A 19,854-nucleotide genomic window follows, 5' to 3' on the forward strand; every position below is an offset into this window, starting at 1 on the left:
AGGAAAACAAAATAGTACAGGGATACATGACAGGAATTAGATTGCCTGTACCTCTAGTTCAAAGTGAAGCCTAATGTACAGTTTTACAGTTCAGTTTTTTCCTAATACATTTTCCAGATACCATTTTAGAAATTATATACTTTATTTCTGTTTTGTTAGTATTTACCCTGTGTGTTATTATGTGTATTTAATCTAGCAAAATTTAAGTTTTTTAGAATCTTTATCCTTATCCTGAGTAATACAGGAACATTAGAACTTAGAATGATTCAAATGATCACCCTACTATTTTATATGCTATTTTTCAGTATTTTTGTTCTTTCCCTTTTAGTTCTCTCTCTTTTTAATCCCCAAAATTTATTTTATTATATTTATTTTATACAGTTAAAGTTTGTTTTACATTTACCCAGATGTTTACCACTTTATTTTCTTACAACTCTTTTTTGCATTTTAGACCTCTCTTCTGGACTAATTTTCCTTCTGAAATATATGCTTCTGGTATTACTTTAGTGAGAATATCTCACTGGTTCAATCTCAGTTTTTGGTCACCTGAAAATTTCTTTATTATCCTCTTATTCTAGAACGATACTTAAAATCTGTATTAAATTCTAGATTGAGTTTTTTATTTTCAAGGTTTTATTTCACTATCTTCTAACTTTTATTGTTGCTACTAAGAGCTCAACTAACAATTTAGTTCTTATTCCCTTGTGGGTAATCTTACTATTTTTTTGTCCTACTTTTAAGATATTGCTCTCTCTCTGTCTATCTGTATCTAATGATGAGAGATAATGACTGAGAATTTCTCAAAATTTATAATAGTCATAAAGCTTCATGTTAAGGAAGTACAACAAATCCAAAGCAAAATAAACATAATCACACTCTTATCCCCATTGTTGTGAAACTGCAGAATCCCATATACTGTATAGTATACCACTGTAAGTATACTGTAGTATAGTATACTGCTACAGGCATATCTCAGAGGTACTGTGCGTTCAGTTCCAGACAACCATAATAAAGTGAATATTGCAATAATGCAAGTCACACGAACTTTTTGGTTTCCTAGTGCATATAAAAGTTATGTTTAAACTCTACTATGGTCTGTTGAGTGTACAATAGCATTATGTCTAAAAAAAACAATGTATATACCTTAATTAAAAAATACTTTATTGCTCAAAACTGCTAACCATCGTCTGAGCCTTGAGGAAGTCTAGTAGTAACATCAAAGATCACTGATCACAGATTACTATAACAAATATAATAATAATAAAAACATTTGAGATATTGTGAGAATTATCAAAATGTGACACAGGGACATGAAGTGAGCAAATGCTTTTGGAAAAAAGGCGCTGATGGACTTGCTTGACTCAGGATTGCCACAAACTTTCAATTTCTAAAAAATGCAGTATCTGCAAAGTACAATAAAGGGAAGCTCAATAAAATGAGGTATGCTTGTGTATATAGTATCTCCAACATTATATCATTTAGTATTATATAGTATCCCAAATACTGTATCACATACTGCTCTAACCATAACTATGATATAATAGTATATAATACTGTATTGAGGATGCTGCAGTTTCACAAAAATGTGTATAGAAGAAATTTTCAGCTGTTACCTCGTATGATTAGATATATGTCTGACCTCCTCATTTTATACCTTCTGTCAGTTAACCACTGTTTCATAACTTTCTTTGTCTCTCTGTGTTGCATTCAGAAATGTCTTCCAGTTCACTTTTTCTTCTTTCAACTTAGTCTAATTTGTTGTTCAAACTGTCTATTGAGTTTTTAAAATCCTTGCTTTATGTAGGAGTCTTTGATCTGACTTTTCAACACGTTTGGACCTGCTATTTATATTCTATCCCTTTGTGGTATTTAAAACTAAAGCCTAGGTCAAAAGGGATCACTAGATACACTATGTACACATAGATTACTGAATCACCTCTCTGGATTTTTCTAACCTATCTTTTTTGATCCCTTGGGGCTTTCTTTATTTTCTTAAAAACCAGCTATGCATTAAAAACATTAAAAATATTTATTTAGCATTTTAGGCATTCCGTAGCAGTAAGGTTACTAAGGATATTTCTTTTATAGTAATAATGGAAGTTTCTGTTCAAATTTAGTGAGAGAAAATTTAATATGGAAGAAGACAAAGTCTTGTACAAAATTCCTTAAGACTAAAGGTTTTTGTTAGTTTCAACATGACTCAGCATTATGATGGGGAAAAAAGCTGAGAACTGAGGGGAAAAAAACTAGTAAAAGCAAGTGTACTTTCAGGCTGCATTAATAGAAATTAGAATCTACTATAAGGAAGGTGATAGTTGTACCATATTTTAATTGTACCATATTTTAATTGATCAGACCTCACTTATGTGTACCACACTCTAAGGAAGACATTAAGAGCTTGAGAAGTCTCTAGAGGAAAGGAACTAGTGAAAAATCAGGGAAGATGACAGCTGCCTATACTTATTTGAAGGGCTGTCTGGGGACTACACTTTTTTTTTTTTTTTTTTAACAAAGTGAATCAGTTATACATATACATATGTTCCCATATCTCTTTCCTCTTGTGTCTCCCTCCCTCCCACCCTCCCTATCCCACCCCTCTCATCATCACAAAGCACAGAGGTGATCTCCCTGTGCTATGCGGCAGCTTCCCACTAGCTATCTAATTTACAAGGGGACTACACTTTTTATACGCATTCCAGGTTGCAGAGCTGAGATCAGTGGGAATTTACAGGGAAATATATTTGGTGTTTTTTTTTTTTTTTTTTTTCCGGTACGCTGGCCTGTCACCGTTCTGGCCTCTCCCGTCGCGGAGCACAGGCTCCGGACGCGCAGGCTCAGCAGCCATGGCTCACAGGCCTAGCCGCTCCGCGGCATGTGGGATCTTCCCAGACTGGGGCACGAACCCGCGTCCCCTGCATCGGCAGGCAGACTCTCAACCACTGCGCCACCAGGGAAGCCTCTATATTTGGGTTTTATTAAGAACTTTACAACCATGAGAGAGCTTTTTTGGAAATGTAATGGCCTGCCTTTGAAAGTCTTTCCAAGACTTTCTCATCAGAGCCATTTAAACTGAGGATGAAAGGATATTTTGAGGGGATACTGTAGAGAGAATTCAGGCATCAGAAAGGATGGTGAAATTTTCGAGTTTCTTTCCAGTTGTGAAATTTTGAAGGTCTGTGGTTATATGATCCATCAGGGAAGAAAGATGATACAGTGGAAAAAGCCCAGCATTCTCTTCCTGACTCTGCCATTGGCTTGCTGTTAGCCCTTAGGCTAGCCATTCTTCCATCTGAATCCCTGTTTTTCTTGTGTATTAAAATGGAGGGACTTGGATTAGATGAGCACAAGTGTATCTTGCATGCAACAGTTATTACTGTTGGGTTCTAGTAGTGATAGTCTATTTTCCTCATTCCTTCTACATTTGTTAATTGGGATTCTTCGGTAAGGAACTATTGCCACTTCTCTCTCGTTTATTTATTAAATTATTTATTTATATCAGTACAGACTCATGGATATTTCTTTTATTCTTTGTATTATAATCTACTATTTATTTTGTTGCTCAAATTGTTCCAGCTTTGGCTTGTGGAAGACCTGGATTTAGATGTTACAGGGTACAAAAAGTTTGTTGGTGTGGTTTCAGATTCCACATAGAAACTAACCTTTAAAAAACTTCCACTTATTGAGTTTGGCACAGTATCAGAAAAGATTATCCATGATTATCTGAAAAGGCTATTAATGTATTCCTTCCTTACCCGATATATATCTGTGTGGCTGGATTTTCTTCATGTACTTCAACTAAAACAACATATTGAATGCAGAAGCAGATATGAGTATCTAGCCATCTTCTATTAAGCCAGACTTTAAAGAATTTGTAAAAATATAAACATTACTCTTCTCACTAATTTTTTTATTTTGCAAAACATGTTATTCATTTTTACACGTAAAAAGTTTCTTATTTTGAAATGAATTAATATATATATTTAAAATTTCTCTTTTAATTTTTTGTTTGGTGTGTATCTATAGATATAACCCACAAAAACCAAACTTCTTTGGGTTCCACAATGAGTTTTAAGAGTTTAAAGGGGTCCTAACACCAAAAAGTTTGAGAACCACCCTTCTAGACTATTTTTAGATGATAATTTCAACTCTTTTTCTTCTTTAAAATTTTTTTCCTTTTATTTATATACTAACAAAATTTTCTATCCTTCCCTGAACCAGTCATTGTGTATTCAAAGGAATGTACAAATACACAGTAATTTTAATATTAGTCTATGTCTTAAAGTCCACCAGTTAGTTTCAAAGTCAAATATTATATAAACAGTTATCATCAGACGTTGCCTTTGGCACAGTGTCTGGCATATCATGGGTGATCAATAAATATTTGTTGACTGAATGAGTGAACATTGACATTTATTGTTCTTTCTCTAAAAATCCAGATTAGCAATGAAATTGAGAATGTGATAGAAGAATCCACAAAACCAGCAGTGGAACAGGTTGCAGAATTCCGTATCCACCTTTTGGGGGAACAATACAATGAAGAACTACAGGATCCCTCCAGCTTTCACCACCAGCGCCTTGTAGAAGAGTTTATTTCAGAGGTGGGTGATTTTTTTGTATGTTTTTATTCTTTTTTTTTTCTTTTTTTTTCTTTTTGTATACAGGATAGTTTGCTGGGGTTGTAAATTTCCCATATTAACAACACTGGTTAAAGGTAGATTTTGGATTTAAGCTTTCCATCTATTTGATTCAGGGAGTGGTGATTTAGCCATTTCTTTAGAAAGCTCCGTGAAAAGTTCACTGAAAGATGAACTATTTCACTGAAACAAAATTTTGTATGCATTTGCCATCTGCTAACAAATAAATGCTATTTCCAACTTTGGCTGCACAGCCAAGGAAGAATGTGTTCTATGGCATGGTTTTAACTTGACAATATTTGGAGAAATGAGTATTTAGTGTGTTGTTATTCTTGAGGGAACATTAAATTTAATTTTTTAAATTTTATATTTGTTCTTTTTTTAAGTTGAAAAATTTTGAACAGTTAATAATAGGTAGTATGAGGCACCAAGTTCAAAGAACAAAAGGACATCCAGTGAAAAGTAAATTTTCCTGTTATCTCTGTTCCTTGGTTGGAAGTATTTTAAAAAAGGGGTTTCTTTAAAGAATTGTGCATTAGAACATCCCACAACTTTACTTTCTGGAAGAATTCTATATAGGGACTTGAACTCAAGATTCTTTCAGTTAAAAATGACCCATTCTTGGCCCCCTTCTTGTGTGCCTTTGCTTTTGTATAGACTGTAAGGCACTGAGTGCCCATCTCCTCTCTCTGTCCAGTGAGAGGGCACATCATTCCTTCCTGTATATTTCTTTTCCATCGCTCTTGATGGAGTTCTCTTTGGCTAAGTTTTTCAATTCCATTACCTTGGACTAATTTCCTTCTCTTTACACTGTTTAGACGAGAAACAAAAATGTGCATCTCTCAGCCAAGCAGCATTATTGCAGCCATCAGACACAGAATGTAGACCAGACGATTAATTTCCTAGCTGTGTGGCCAAGTTGTGAGGCTGTATGGTGCGTGGAAGAAATGTCAGCCAGGCCAGTGGCCACCTGGCATCAGATAGTGTCTTGGATCAGCTGTTTGGTTCTCTCTGCCCTTGCATTAAGGAACCTTTAATAAGCCTCAGTGTTTGGGTAAACAATTGTGCTGAATGACTACATATTTAGAGAAAGTCTAATAAACACTCTGAAAAAACATTTCCAGCGGGGACTTTATGAGGTATAGGTAGCTATTGGCTTGAGGTGATTTGAGGGTGATGAAGGATCCGTTCCTTCTCTGGCCTTTTTCTATATCCCTGTCCTTTTACCTGGAATAAAATGTCTATGAATAGCCACTTCTTTGTGTGGAACTGCAGAGTCAGGGTCATGTCTCTGAAAGGTCCTGTCTCCATGTTTACTGCAAACTGAAGGAGGCCCTCAAGCGCTCTCCCTTCAGGACACAGTCACAGGAATTGTTCCTTCAGTATTATTTCTTAGGTAATATTGCAAGACACAGGGAAAAAGAAAGCCTGCTTGGGAGGATTGAGGCTTGGGAACTGTTAAATTTTTTTTTTTTTTTTTTTTTTTTTTATGAGGAGAAGAGTAAGATAAACTTGAGACATCACCAAGAATGACATCAGAAAGGGAAAGGTCATTGTGATAGGCTTGGGAGTGTGGATACCTGACAACAGACACGGAATCAACACAGTGTCCTCGCATAGTGCTTTGCGTTCTGCAGCCTGCTGTATGTCGGTTTGCTAACAGCAGCTGTGTGGGTAATCATCTCCATTTTATAGATGAAACCCAGGAGGGCAAGTAACTTGTTCATGGTCATTTCAGCTTCTAGGAGTAGAAGGTAAAATCAGGTCTCCTTCCTTTGAAAGTGTTCCTTCCCTTATATCAATACAGAGTCCCCTTCATTTTAATTCAGGTGAGTTGTGGTGAGCCTCACAGTTTTCCCAGTGCTGGTCCCAATTTTAAAACCATATTTATCAGGGGAAAGAGGATGAGGCATGTAATTCAGTAGAAAGATTGGGGATTGAACAAATTTGGATTCAGTCACTTACCAAATGCATGATCTGGACAAATTAGTTGACATCACAGAGTCTCAATTTTCTCAACCATATAATGGGAAAGATATGTATCTCTTGGTATTGTTGAAAGGATTAGAAGTAATATTATATCAAAGCACCAGGTACATAGCAGTCACTCAGTAGATTGTACCTGTTACTAATCTTGATGTTAATAAAGTGGAATGACTTTATTACAACTGGGTACCTGTACATAGCTAACTGGGTATGATGAATTAGAATACGTATATGTGTTTGAATCAAGAGATGGCAAAGCCCCAGATGAGTTGGGTTTAGTATTAATAATAACATTCACTTGTACAGCATTTTGCAATTAATGGAGTACTTTCAGCTACATTCATTTTAATCTTACAAAAGCTAATGTGGTTGGTGGGCAGGGCAGCATTAATCAATATAAAAGAAGACTTGTGCCTGGCCACTCTGCCAGTAAAAACTGCTGGGACTAACCCTCAGTCTTTGGATTCCTAGTCCTGCAGATTCTATCCCCAGCCCCATCCTCCAAGAATTAATAGTACTTCTCAGTTTTCTTTCAGAGAATGAAACAAGGCAATTATTATAGCTAAAAAGTTTCACATGTTTGGATTCTTTATCTGCAAGGCATGAATATCTTCGGTGAACCAAGATTTTAAAAAAATCCCATTCTCCTGATTATATGTGGACTTGGTTTTAAAAGCAGATGCCCAGAGACGTCCCCAAAGTCCACTAACAACTTCTCTTGTTCTAGTGTCGGCCCCCTAGTGACTCATCTGGTGAGATTGTCACCTTCTGAAATGTTGTGGATAAAATGTTCGATTTTGTTAAATATGTATTTATGCATAGCTGATTTTTTTAGGTATTTGGTCCAATCTAGCATTTCCCCCTGCTCTAGTCACTAAGCTTATATTGATTTATGTGGCTTGATTTTAAAAACTCAGTGATAAAACTGGTTCCTGCAGTTGTGATGCTCATAAATTGATCTTTTGACCAGTCACTGCTTTATAACCTCCTTCGTGACAAGCAGTCAACAAGGCCTAAGCCCAGGTCTGCAGATTTCTTTCTTATGTTAGCTGTGTTCACAGTCCCTTGTGTTGTAGGAGTAGGAAACAGATACCACCAGACATTTTACACTTAGAGGAAATGAGCACCTGACTGTGTGTTAGCGTGTGTGCTGTGGCCAGGTTTCTTTCTTTTTTTTCTTTTTTAACATCTTTATTGGAATATAATTGCTTTACAATGGTGTGTCAGTTTCTGCTGTATAACAAAGTGAATCAGTTATACATATACATATATCCCCATATCTCTTCCCTCTTGCGTCTCCCTCCTTCCCACCCTCCCTATCCCTCCCCTCTAGGTGGTCACAAACCACCGAGCTGATCTCCCTGTGCTATGCGGCTGCTTCCCACTAGCTATCTATTTTACATTTGGTAGTGTATATATGTTCATGTATGGCCAGATTTCTAATCCATATAATTACATTAAAAAATGTTATTACAGTTTCTTTGAAACCAGTCCTTTTTTCACATTTCATCACATAAGGGAAAAAACAGTGCTTTGCCAATAAAAGTGTGTTTTTTATAATTTGGAAAAAATTAATATTAAAGCACATCAAAACCTTAAAAATCAAAATGAAAATGGAAAATGTGGCAGTGATGTAAAAACTATTTTCTAACATTGTAACAATTATAATTTTCTTAACTTTCTGATCCACATATATCCATCCATGTGTGTGTACACGCTTCTAATGGTTGTAAACAGTGCACTTTATATTCGACTCTTAAAAGCATTTTTTCTATGTACTTTTTTTACATTTCTACATAGCTATAAAGTTTATTTTTATTTTTAACAGGTGGAAAATGCATTTACTGGGTTACTGGGCTACAAGGACATTCATGTACTTGACTTTAGGTAAATAGACTTTAAAAATGCACATGTTTTGTAGAACTCTTTATTTCAAATGGAATATCCTTTTGTGTTTATTATGTATACTCTAACAATGATTCAAAATGATGTGAATGCTGTAATTCAATACTATTTTGTTAAATTCATATTCCTTTTTAAAAAATTTATTTATTTTTAAAATTTTTATTGGGGTATAGTTGATTTATAATGTGTTAGTTTCAGGTGTACCACAAAGTGAATCAGTTATACATATACATATATCCACCTTTTTTAGATTCTTTTCCTATATAGGCCATTACAGAGTATTGAGTAGAGTTCCCTGTGCTATACAGTAGGTCCGTATTAGTCATCTGTTTTATATATATATAGTAGTGTGTATATGTCAATCCTATAAATTCATATTCCTAATGCTGGTTTTTCAGATGAAGAAACTGAGTCAGAAAAAGGCAAAATAATATATTCAAGGAGATATATTAAATTGTAGTTGGGCCAGGGTAAGAACTTAGGAATTCATGTCACCAGCTTGCTGCTGACAAGTCACACTGCTTTTATTTGGCACTGAAGGGAGCCTGAAGTCAGATTAGATGTGACCTCAGCGTGCTCCTAACGCTCGTCAGTGCTACACTAAGGTGACTTTGATGTCTCAGTGTATGGCCGCTCTGGAAGGGATGTGTTCATCAATATAACAGTTCTGGGTAAATCAGACACCCCTTTTTAAGACATTTCTTCCCTACTTAAGACCTGCAGCATAATACTTGTGAACATTTATTGAGTGAATACTTTTGGCCGCTTCACATTCCTGAGCTCACATAATCGTCAACTCTTGCAGCAAAAATATCATTATTAATACTTATTTTGCAGAGGAGCAAACAGGTTTAAAAGGATGAAGTATTAGCCCAAGGTCAGAGAGTTTTTAAGTTAGAGCATAAGAGCAATTTTGAAACAAAGTGGCCGACTTTATAGCTCTCGCTCGTAACCTCTGTGCTAGACTGAGTCCTCTGAAGGTTTGGAGCATGTGGGTGGTAGCTGTGGCCCACCTATTGGTTGCAGGAGAGCATGTGCATAATTAACAGTGTATGCATCTTTGGCATAGTCTTGTCACAGCTCTGGGGTTTCCAGAAATAATAGCAAGCACTTACGAGCACAGTGTGCCAGTATTTATATTAATTCATTTAATCCCAACAGCCATGCTGTGAAATAGTTACTGTTATCCTCCTTTTTTTCTGATAAGGAAACCAGAGCACAGGGAATTTAAGTATTTTATCTAAGGACACTTGGCTAATTTTTGGTGCAGGGGCGGGGGCAAGCATGGTAAATGGACCCTCCACCTACTCTCACACCATGACCTGTCTCCCAGTTCAGCCTTAGCCCTTTGCACAGGATTCTTGCCTCCAGCTGTGACTAAAGCTCACATGAGAGCCTGAGAAGGTGAGGCTTTTGAAGTCCTCTCTCATTTGGCAGCACTTGAAAGGCAACTTGGCCTTTGGGATCAACTTGCCTAGGTTTGAATCCTGCCTTTGGCACTGCTGGCTGGATGGTTTTGGATAAATTAACAAGCCTTAACTTCACCTTTGTATAAAAAAGATAATTTATACAATTTATATTAATCTTGCTTTATTAAAAAATACTTTTGAAATGCTTTGGGTAAATTATTTAGTTGTTTTGTTTCTCAGTTTTTTTACCTGTAATATGGGGATGTTCATGGTCCTTAATAAGTTTTCATTAGGATTAAATGAATTAATTTTTGTAAATTGCATAGCACATGGGAAGTTCTACTACATTAAATAAATAAATATCAAATAAATAAATATTAAAGGCTATGCAATATCCTATAAGTTAGTCAGTCCTGACCTTTCCCAACCCCTTAGAACCTTACTATATACCATCTGATTTTCTTTTATTCATTTTAATACCACATAACACATTGTATCCCCCCAAAAGTATTCCCAATTTTGTTAGTGCCAACAGCTAGAGTTCTCTGCTGATCTACTGAAAAAAAGTTTATAAAGAGATAACCATATATTAATTGTTTAAAAGTATTTTTAACAAGTTTGAAGACAATAAAGACTATCAATTTTAAAATAGAATACTTTCTCCACCTTTGCTATCTTCCTTCAATGTACAGGAATTTGTCGTTATCTAGTATATACAAGCATTTTCGTTTAAAGAAACATTTCAGAGGAAATACATTAAGAACTTGTACTTTCATGAATTATATGACAATTATAACGCTCTTAAACTCTGCTTAACACTTTCCATTTTTGTTTTCAGATCCCCTAAGGAAAATGGCAGGTAGAGTAACTTTTGGCACTTTCTATACTGTCCACCTAATGAGGAGGTAGTTCAGAAAATATGGTAGCCCGAGGTCCAAGGGAGCGTGGCTTAATTCCTTTATTACTTCCAATATCACTGTTCATCTCCTTACAGATGAGTTAGCCAACATTTTTTTGTGAAGAGTCAGATAGTAAATATTTCAAACTTTTTCACACTATACAGCCTCTGTCGCATCTACTCACCTCTGTCACTATCAGATGAAAGTAGATGTAAGCAATATATTGAAAATGAATGAGCGTGGCTGTGTTCCAATAAAACTTATTCATGGACGCTGCAGTGTCAATTTCATGTGATCTTCATGTCACAAAATATTGTTATTTTGATTTTTTTCAACCATTTAAAATATAAAATCCATAACTCATGGACAGTGGGCTGGATTTAGCTCACAGGCTGTAGTTTACAGACTTCTGTCATAGGCTGCTGACTGACAAGTACTTTTATTTTTTAATCTATTTTTATTTATTTATTTTTAGTTTTAAATTAAAAAAAATTTTTTTTTAAATTGAGGTATAATTGATTTACAATTTTATGTAAGTTTCAGGTGTACAACATAGTGATTCACAATTTTTAAATTTTATACTCCATTTATAGTTATTATAAAATATTGGCTATATTCCCTGTGCTGTACAATAGAGCCTATGACAAATACTTTAAAATATTGAGTTATACTTAATTTAAAATTGGAATAAAAACTGGCATTAATGAAAACACTTTCAAGTATACTATTGTCATTGAATAATATAATCAAGTGTCACTTTAAGTGGTAAATGAAAGGGAGAAAGCTGATATCTATAATAGTTCATTTGCGAAAACAGCTGCTCTCTGGAACTTCTTAGAAGCATAATGTAAAAACATAGTCAATCCCCCTTGTGAAGGTTGCTTGTCATTTTATCTTTGAACTCAAATTTATTTAAAATTTACTTTCTCTTGAAAGATTGATAACCATAATATAGAAAACATGAAGCAAATTCATAAGCTAAGTACAGAGATGTTTAGAGATACGGTAATATTTCTTCATTGTAATATCTTTTCTTTTTAGAATATTTTTATTTTTTTATTGAAGTATAGTTGATTTATAGTATTATATTAGTTTCAGGTGTGGAACATAGTGACTCAGTATTTTTATAGATTATATTCCATTTAAAGTTATTATGAAATATTAGCTATATTCCCTGTGCTGTACGATATATCCTTGTAGCTTATTTATTTTATACATAGTAGTTTGTATTTCTTAATCCTCTACCCCTATCTTGCCCCTCCTCCCTTTCCTCATCCCACTGGTAACTACTAGTTTGTTCTCTATATCTGTGAGTCTGTTCCTGTTTTGTTATATTCATTCGATTATTTTATTTTTTAGATTCCACATGTAAATGATAACATAGAGAATTTATCTTTCTCTGTCTGACTTATTTCACTAAATGTAATACACTCCTGGTCAATCCATGTCATTATGCCTTCATTTATATAAGATAGAAATATAATATCTTATATTTGAAAAGGGCTTTCTGACTTCCTCATTTTCATTTATATTATTTTAGCAAATATCCACTAAGTGTCTGCTAATTGGGCAAACCTTGTGCCTGCAAAAATGAATAACTGTTGGTCTCCATCATCTAGGAACACGCAGTCTCATTAAAAGTGCTTTCAGAGATATGTCAAAGTACGGGTTCTTTTGTTTTTTCATTTTATTTTCTTCTATCCCTGTAAGATAGTGAAAATGAGAATATTCATTCTCCTTTTGGAGGTGAGGAAATTTTGTCTTAGAGAGGCAAACTGATTTGCCGTAACTTACGTGACTAGAAGGTATCAGACATTTTGCCCAAAGTAATCAGGGTTTGGGTTTCTGTACTCTTAGTATATGCAGACTTCTCTGTGTGTTTATATTATAGGTATATGTGGTGATGGTCAATATTCAACCAAAAGACCTGATTGTTTAATTGCTGCCCTCTTGGGGAGATTAGAATGTTAAAACAACCCGAATTCTGATGTTAATCCTGTGATCAAAGAATGGTATTCAGTTGCTGAGTGCTAAGTTCTCTATCGGGACACAGACAATTCAACATGAAACCATTAGATTTTATGATAGAATTGTTAACCTAAGTACAGTTTCCAAAATTGTTCAGTATTGTCAGATATTAACCAGTTGGTGGAGTTTATTCATAACTCTGGTATACTTTTATTTTGAGCTGTGTATGAATGAATGTGTGGCACCAAAATAGTCTATTTATATAATATGTAACACCCCTCTCTCTCCATAAGCATTTATATACACGTGAAATTTTCTATTTGCTTTGTACCTCTTTCAAGATGCACACATTATTTTAAGTTAGTAGGACCCGTTTGAAGTGAATCAACAAAATATCTGCCTGGTATACACACTTCAAAATTCAACTCCTGGCCTTGTAAGTATGCACCTTCTTCCTAATAGAAGTATGAGAGAAGAAGGGATGTCTGAGTTTCTCTGAAATATCTTTAGTTTGATCAGTTGTCACGAGATGTGATATCATTATTTTTTCTATTTAAAACCTGCACACGTCAAACAGCCAATCAGGGCATTAGAGGTGAGGAATAAGGGTAAATTTCACCTCCACATGATTGATGTCTCTGGAAATAGCAGTCAGACAGAGAAACTTTCCTTTATATAGCAGTTGTTTCAGTTTAGAAGATGAAAGATGATGCTATGGTGATGGTTGGTTAACTTGGAGTTGCTGAGTGCAGAGAGCCAGCATAGCTTTCTTCAGTCAGATAATGTTTTGTCACCAGTGTGCATTCTGCATCTTATGTACTTTGTTTTTCTCTTGGCTTTCTTTTATTCTGTTCCTCATCCTGAGATGTCTCTGTATTCCATTTACCATGCCAGAACTAAGTCTGTTCTGGGTCATGCTGAAGTTCTCGGATCTGAGAATAGATGGTTTTCTGATACCTCAAGCATTACTTTGAGTTCTCTTTCCAGGACAAAAACTTGGTAATAAATTGCAGTATCTCTGTGAGGCATTTTATCTTCTTTAAAGAATTTATCCTTACTAGACAAGGTAGATGATATTAGAAGTGTTATTTTTAGAAGTCCAAGGGAAACATTGGGAGACAAATTATATTTTGCCAGTAAAAAGTAAGGCTAGTCATCTAACCCAGACTGCCTGATTTGCACAGATTTCTTGATCCAGGGACATTTCTCTTGGTCTTCTCCCTATGCTATTTAAAAGTCATGCAAAGCACATGGTAGGCTCTCAGTAAAGGCTTGACTCTCCTTGTCTGATTTTCTTTGTAGCCTTGTCTGATTTTCTTTGTAGCTCAGGTGCTAACTGGCACAGCCTTTTCGTCTCCGTTTTTTCCCTTATCACTGCTTCCTTAGAGCCTTAGAGTCTTAGAGCCATATTGACATGTTAATAGGTTGGGCATAGATCCCAAGGAGAAGCTCACCTTTCTGGAGATGTAGGCATGGTCCATCCCACAGAGCTTGGAAAGAGCATGCACATCCTCACAGAGCTACATTCTGGCTGTGAAGCAGTGTCCCGAAAATCATTACCCAGAAGACACAAATGTATGAGGATAATACGCTCTTTAGGGTGAAAAATTACTCTTTCATATTTAGAGACTTAAAAACCCTTCAGATTAAGTCAGGAGTATCACATACTGTCATTTAAGTGGCACAAATTCAGTGGTCTTATCTGCCTGCATTACTGAATAAAATTGACCATTTGTTTTTTCATTATTTTCAAAAGTATTTAGTGAACTGCTATGAGCCAGGCATTGTGTCCTAAATGCTTGGGACACATGTGGTGTGGTAAGTTCTGACCAGTAAGTGTCCCTCATACTATTTTATTTCACATTGGGGCCATCATTTGGTTATTTTAGCATGTTTTACTGAATTTATTTCTTTACAAAAGGAGATCAGGAATTACTCATGAATCAACATATTGTGATATGAAAAATTAAGGGTTTGAGGGAATTTACAGATGACAAGCAGATGTCTCACCACTTAGTAGGGCATCCGGGTGTCAAAATGCTCAATTACCACTTTAGAGCTCCCTAAACCACCCTGTTGGAAGTGGTAGCTTATCAGATCTGGGAGGAAAACCTTACTGACCGTAGAGTGGGACAGGAACATCATATCGTGCCTGGCTGCTTCTGTGGCAGGTGAGGGGTAACACCTTCATGGCTTCCCCTGTAGGCCCTGGACAAGACCAGAACTGCCGGTGTTCCCAGGAAGGAGAGGTCTCTTGAGACAAATTTATGCTTACAAAACCACAAAATACAATGCCAACTGATCTATTTAAAGCAAGAAATATATCTGCCAACTGACTAATTATTGCATTGGCTTAGCTCATGCATTCTTTCCCCATAGGACAATCTGTAGGGAATTATAATCAAAAGTTCCTTTTGCAAGCTTGAGATCAGAGAAAGGAAGTTGTGTGATCCTAATGGCCAGTATCAAAGTCATGCTAGCCTGTTGTAGCTGTCTCCAATCTAGGGATCTGTGCTACAAGGAAGCCACAATACACTGATCAGAAACTTTTCACTAATGGTAGCATAAATTAGTTGACTAACCCTTTTTCTAGACTCTGTGAGGCACTTCTCATTATCCTGACACCTTTTTTGGAGATATATGAATACCTTAATTAGGCTTCAGTTTTCTCTTTATATTCAGGCAGGTATAGATTTCTGTTAATTTGATAGGCACTTAATGCCAGGTACCAAGCCAAACATTGGAGATAGAAACTCAAGGAGAGACTACAAGGCAGTCACTATAAACAGAATCTTTTTATAAAACAGCAAAGGCTATAATCAAGGACTATATAAGTGAGCTCAGAGGAGGAAGTGCTTAATTTATTTGAGTGCTTTGCTTTGGGCATCATTTTGCTCCTATAGAATGTCTGAAGGTGGCAGATTATTTCCATTGGACATCTGCTTTCAGTGGTTTATCTTTGGGAGGGTGGTATTCTCCTTTCCTCTGGAGGGATCTTGGTGTGGCTTGCTGGGTACTGCCTCTGATGGCTGTGTCTCATAGACTGGCTGGAAGCCAGAATGAGTAGAGCAAAGCCATTCTCATAATGACTTTTTTCTGGTAATCATTTAATTAAAGTTACTGAGAGTGTAGCAAAGTAGTTCAGAATACAGGTGCTGGAGTCAGGCAGATCCGTGTTTGAATCTTGACTCCATCTATCCCTTATATATGGTGAAATTTTAGGCAAGTCTTTTAACTTCTTTAAAGCTCGGTTTCTTAGTAATAATCTGAAGGTAATAAAACCTTCATAAGGTTATTATGAATATTAAGTGAGATTAAAGCCTGTGAAATACCTGTCACATTGTAAGCACTTACAAAAATGTTAGTTTTTAGCTGTTAGATAAATCTGAGTTAGTCTAGAAGGAGTAATTCTGTTGACTTAAAAATTTTATATTCTGATGCTTCTTCAAAATGACTATTTAAGAAAATATCAAATGACATATCATCTCCTACTAATTATTTTCACTTTATCCTTTATTCCAAGAAATCTGTTTGCTTGTGGAAAGATAGTGAAAAGGCCCCATTCCCAGACAAAGTTATTTCTTGGCACTTGTCAAACTTTTATTCAGCACATTAAGGAGGGAACCAGCAGAAAAATGAGAGCTAGTTTCTAGAGCATTTGAAAGAAGTATATATAGTTAATTGGGAAAGGATTGTTAAGTTAGATACAACATTGCTAAATGCCCTACAGGTTAGTAAAATCATAAACTTTTGAGTTATCGTTCCTATCAGGCCAAAAAACCCATCACATCTTAGTAGTTTTTTTTTTACAATTCACTATTAAACTTTATAGGACTGTAAATTGTCTGTGCTATAAAACAAAAGTATGTCTCCTGAGAGACTTAGATAACTGTCATATTAGAAAATATTCTAGCATGATATTTTAAAAAACGTCATCAATTTGCTTTATCTCCAAATATTTCATATTTTCCTTTCACAATAGGCAAATATGTTTTAGTTCATAGTAATTAAGCTTCTTCATTGCTTCACTCCCCATTGTGGAGTACATAATTCATCCAGCAACAGTAATAAAGAGATATGAGAGGATTTCCCATTGTTGAGTAGAGTTAGAGGGTTTTGTTTTGTTTTGTTTTTTTAAATCAGGTAGGAAAAAGGCTAATAGGGAAAGAAGGAAGCAGGCTGATAGGGAAAAGGAGCAGTTGGCTTTGAAGGGGTGAGAACATGGGGGAAGAATACGCTCAGGTGTTGTGCAGCGTTGACTCTGCGGCCTCCGTAGACCCCTTTCCATGTTCTTAGGTCTATAACCCTCTGTTCTCTGGGAAGAAGGGGATGGCTAAAGGTTGCCCAGAGTCTTCAGAGAATGGTGATGGAATCCATGCTTTTTGAGACTTGCCCTCTAGGTCTAATGTTTGTTCTTGGTGGGTTCAAAGCTCCTTTCTTTGTGTTTCCTTGGCAGGACCTAATCTGTTTCTCTTTTCATCCATAGTGGCATAGATGTTCACTACACCGTTACCTTCAATGGTGAGGCCATCAGCAATACCACCTGGGACCTAATTAGCCTTCACTCCAACAAGGTGGAGAACCATGGTCTTGTGGAATTGGATGATAAGCCCACTGCTGTTTATACAATTAGTAACTTCAGAGATTATATTGCTGAGACACTGCACCAGAATTTTTTGCTGGGGACCTCCTCTTTGAATCTGGATCCTGACTCCCTTCAGCTTATTGATGGTAAGTTGGATAACCATTAAGTCCTCGTACAGTTTTAGTTTCTTTTCCAGTATATTCTGGGAAAACTAATTTCCAAAAATATATATGGTTCTGGCACTCTCTAGACTGCATGAGACAAAAGCCATCCTGATATGAATGGCGCTTTAGCCATGCAGATAATTTGGGTAGATCGATCAGGGGTTTCTGGTGGAAGAATGGCATGAGGATTAAGATATGCCATAGGCAAAATGAGGTTGTTTAGGAAACTAAATCCATAAACAACATAGTGAGGTCTTCCTTTTATGTGGAGCCTGGGGTGGAGCTACTTCCTAGAAGGTGTCCTAAAAAAGAGGTCAGCAGTTCTCTCAGAATTTCCAAGCAAGTTTAACAAAAGCTTTAGGATATCCAGTACAAACTAATTCAGGTGCTTTGACCTTTCAGTAGATGTACGTTTCAATTGCTCAGAATTTTATTCCTAAAATCCATTTCTGTTTGTTACGCCAACTTCAGAGTTCTGAATGGCTGCAGCTTTCTAGGTGACTCAGTCATCTTAAAAGATATGTTCATCTTTGATCTCATGCTACTTGTTTTCCATAGAAGACAAGATAACTGAATACACAGTTGAAAAAGAATTTTGGAAAATACTTATATTTTCCAAAAATAGGGTCTTTGACTTCTGTTTGATCCCTTTATGTCAGTGAACAGGTGAATAAAGAGAGATTCTGCTCCTATTTTTGGTGCACCTTTTATGGTGCACCAGATCACCTTTCTGACAATCCTTTCTTTTTAGCTTTTATTGATTCCTTCTCTCCTCCAGACAAAATCATTTTCTTTTTTGTCTGTGTTCACATACATTATATAAATGTCCCTCATATTGCTTTATAATATGTATTTATCTGTGGCATAGGGAACACTTCCACAAAAGAAACTTGGCTTTATTAACGTTTATAGCCTCAGTCTCATCAAAGTCCATGGTAACTAGCAAGGATTCAGTAAATCTTATTGAATTAAATTATACAATCTACTCTGTTAACTTTATGGCTTAGTATTGGTATAGTGATAAACTCTCTGGTGTCTTACCCCATTTTTCAAAGGCACTTTCTGCCGAAAAGGAAATAGTTTTGCATAATTTTCTCCATTTTTAGCATCAACTAAATGAGTTGGAATTTCAGTTCAACTTTCCTATTAAAATGAAAAAAAAATCAGTTTTAGAGCAACTACTTCATAGGAATCTTGAAAAGAGTAAAAAATTGCTTGAGAAAGGAAAGAAAATAATATAGGAGTGTCCTAAATGTAATGTTGGGGAGAATATTTATTTTATGTTGGAGTCTTATAATTTAGACAGATTGTGCTAATATAAGTAAAATATTTGAATAAAGTATCAAGCATTTTCTAAGCGGCTCCCCATCTGTTCTACCCAAATGTAAGCTATAAAAAGTAAAAACTTGGTTTTTAGTTGTCCCTGAACCTCAAATACAATTGTGTCTCAACTAAAAATGTTCTTTAATGTTACTCTTTCTTCAGTGAGAGGAGTTATACTTCCCCAAAGTGAAGACCAAGTTTGGAACACCCAAAGTTCAAGTCTTCAGGAAACCTTACCATCTATTCTGGTAAGTATGTTTCTGTGTTTTACTCCTAGAACCAGGCCCTCAAGCTTTTCTTCTTTGTACACTTACCTGCTTACTTTGGCATCATGGCTTTCCCAAGCTGTTCCTATTACACATATTCTCTTACATCATCCTTGGGACATTATTCATAGTTGTCAGCTCATGGGACCTAAGTATTGGTTCAGATAATTTAAGCCTTCTGCCGTGGTTAAATGAAGTCCACACATTTGGCATTGCCAAAGTCCACATATGGTAGAAAGCTTATTTATGGTTCATACTTGCTTGGTGATAATTAAGCTATAAGTGCCCACTGAGTTGTTCTCTAAAAGTTACCCAGAAATAGTTTTTATAGCCAAGATTATAAATTTGATGTACATAGATACAGAGTATACATTTTTGTTCCAAGGACTGTATTGAAGAAAAAGTTTAGACTCCAAAGCATATTGAACAGTGTGTGTATGGAAAGGAGAGAAGGCAGAGTAGAAATATTGGCTAGTTGACAGTGGTATATCAGGCCTGCATTTTTTTTTCATATTTAAGTACATTTATTTCTAATGTTATTTATCCTTACATGTGTGTTTTTTTAAATTGCACTTTGAAGTTGTAGAATTTTTTTTTTAATTGGCATATAGTTGCTTTACAATGTTGTGTTAGTTTCTGCTGTACAGCAAAGTGAATCAGCCACACGTATACGTATATCCTCTCTTCCTTGGATTTCCTTCCCATTTAGGTCACC

At 35.7% G+C, this 19,854-nt stretch overlaps 1 protein-coding gene across 1 annotated transcript in view; it reads left to right on the forward strand.

Annotated features, from left to right (window-relative positions):
- Window positions 1-19,854, forward strand: part of IMPG2 (interphotoreceptor matrix proteoglycan 2) — a 71,367-nt gene that overhangs the window by 25,518 nt on the left and 25,995 nt on the right. Inside the window, exons 6-10 of the mRNA XM_055085856.1 lie at window positions 4,437-4,598; window positions 8,449-8,507; window positions 10,773-10,793; window positions 17,288-17,532; window positions 19,036-19,121. Coding sequence (XP_054941831.1) covers window positions 4,437-4,598; window positions 8,449-8,507; window positions 10,773-10,793; window positions 17,288-17,532; window positions 19,036-19,121 — 573 coding nt within the window. The remainder of the gene's footprint in view (window positions 1-4,436; window positions 4,599-8,448; window positions 8,508-10,772; window positions 10,794-17,287; window positions 17,533-19,035; window positions 19,122-19,854) is intronic.

The sequence above is a fragment of the Physeter macrocephalus genome, chromosome 1 (assembly GCF_002837175.3).
Source record: "Physeter macrocephalus isolate SW-GA chromosome 1, ASM283717v5, whole genome shotgun sequence".
Classification (NCBI taxonomy): domain Eukaryota; kingdom Metazoa; phylum Chordata; class Mammalia; order Artiodactyla; family Physeteridae; genus Physeter; species Physeter macrocephalus.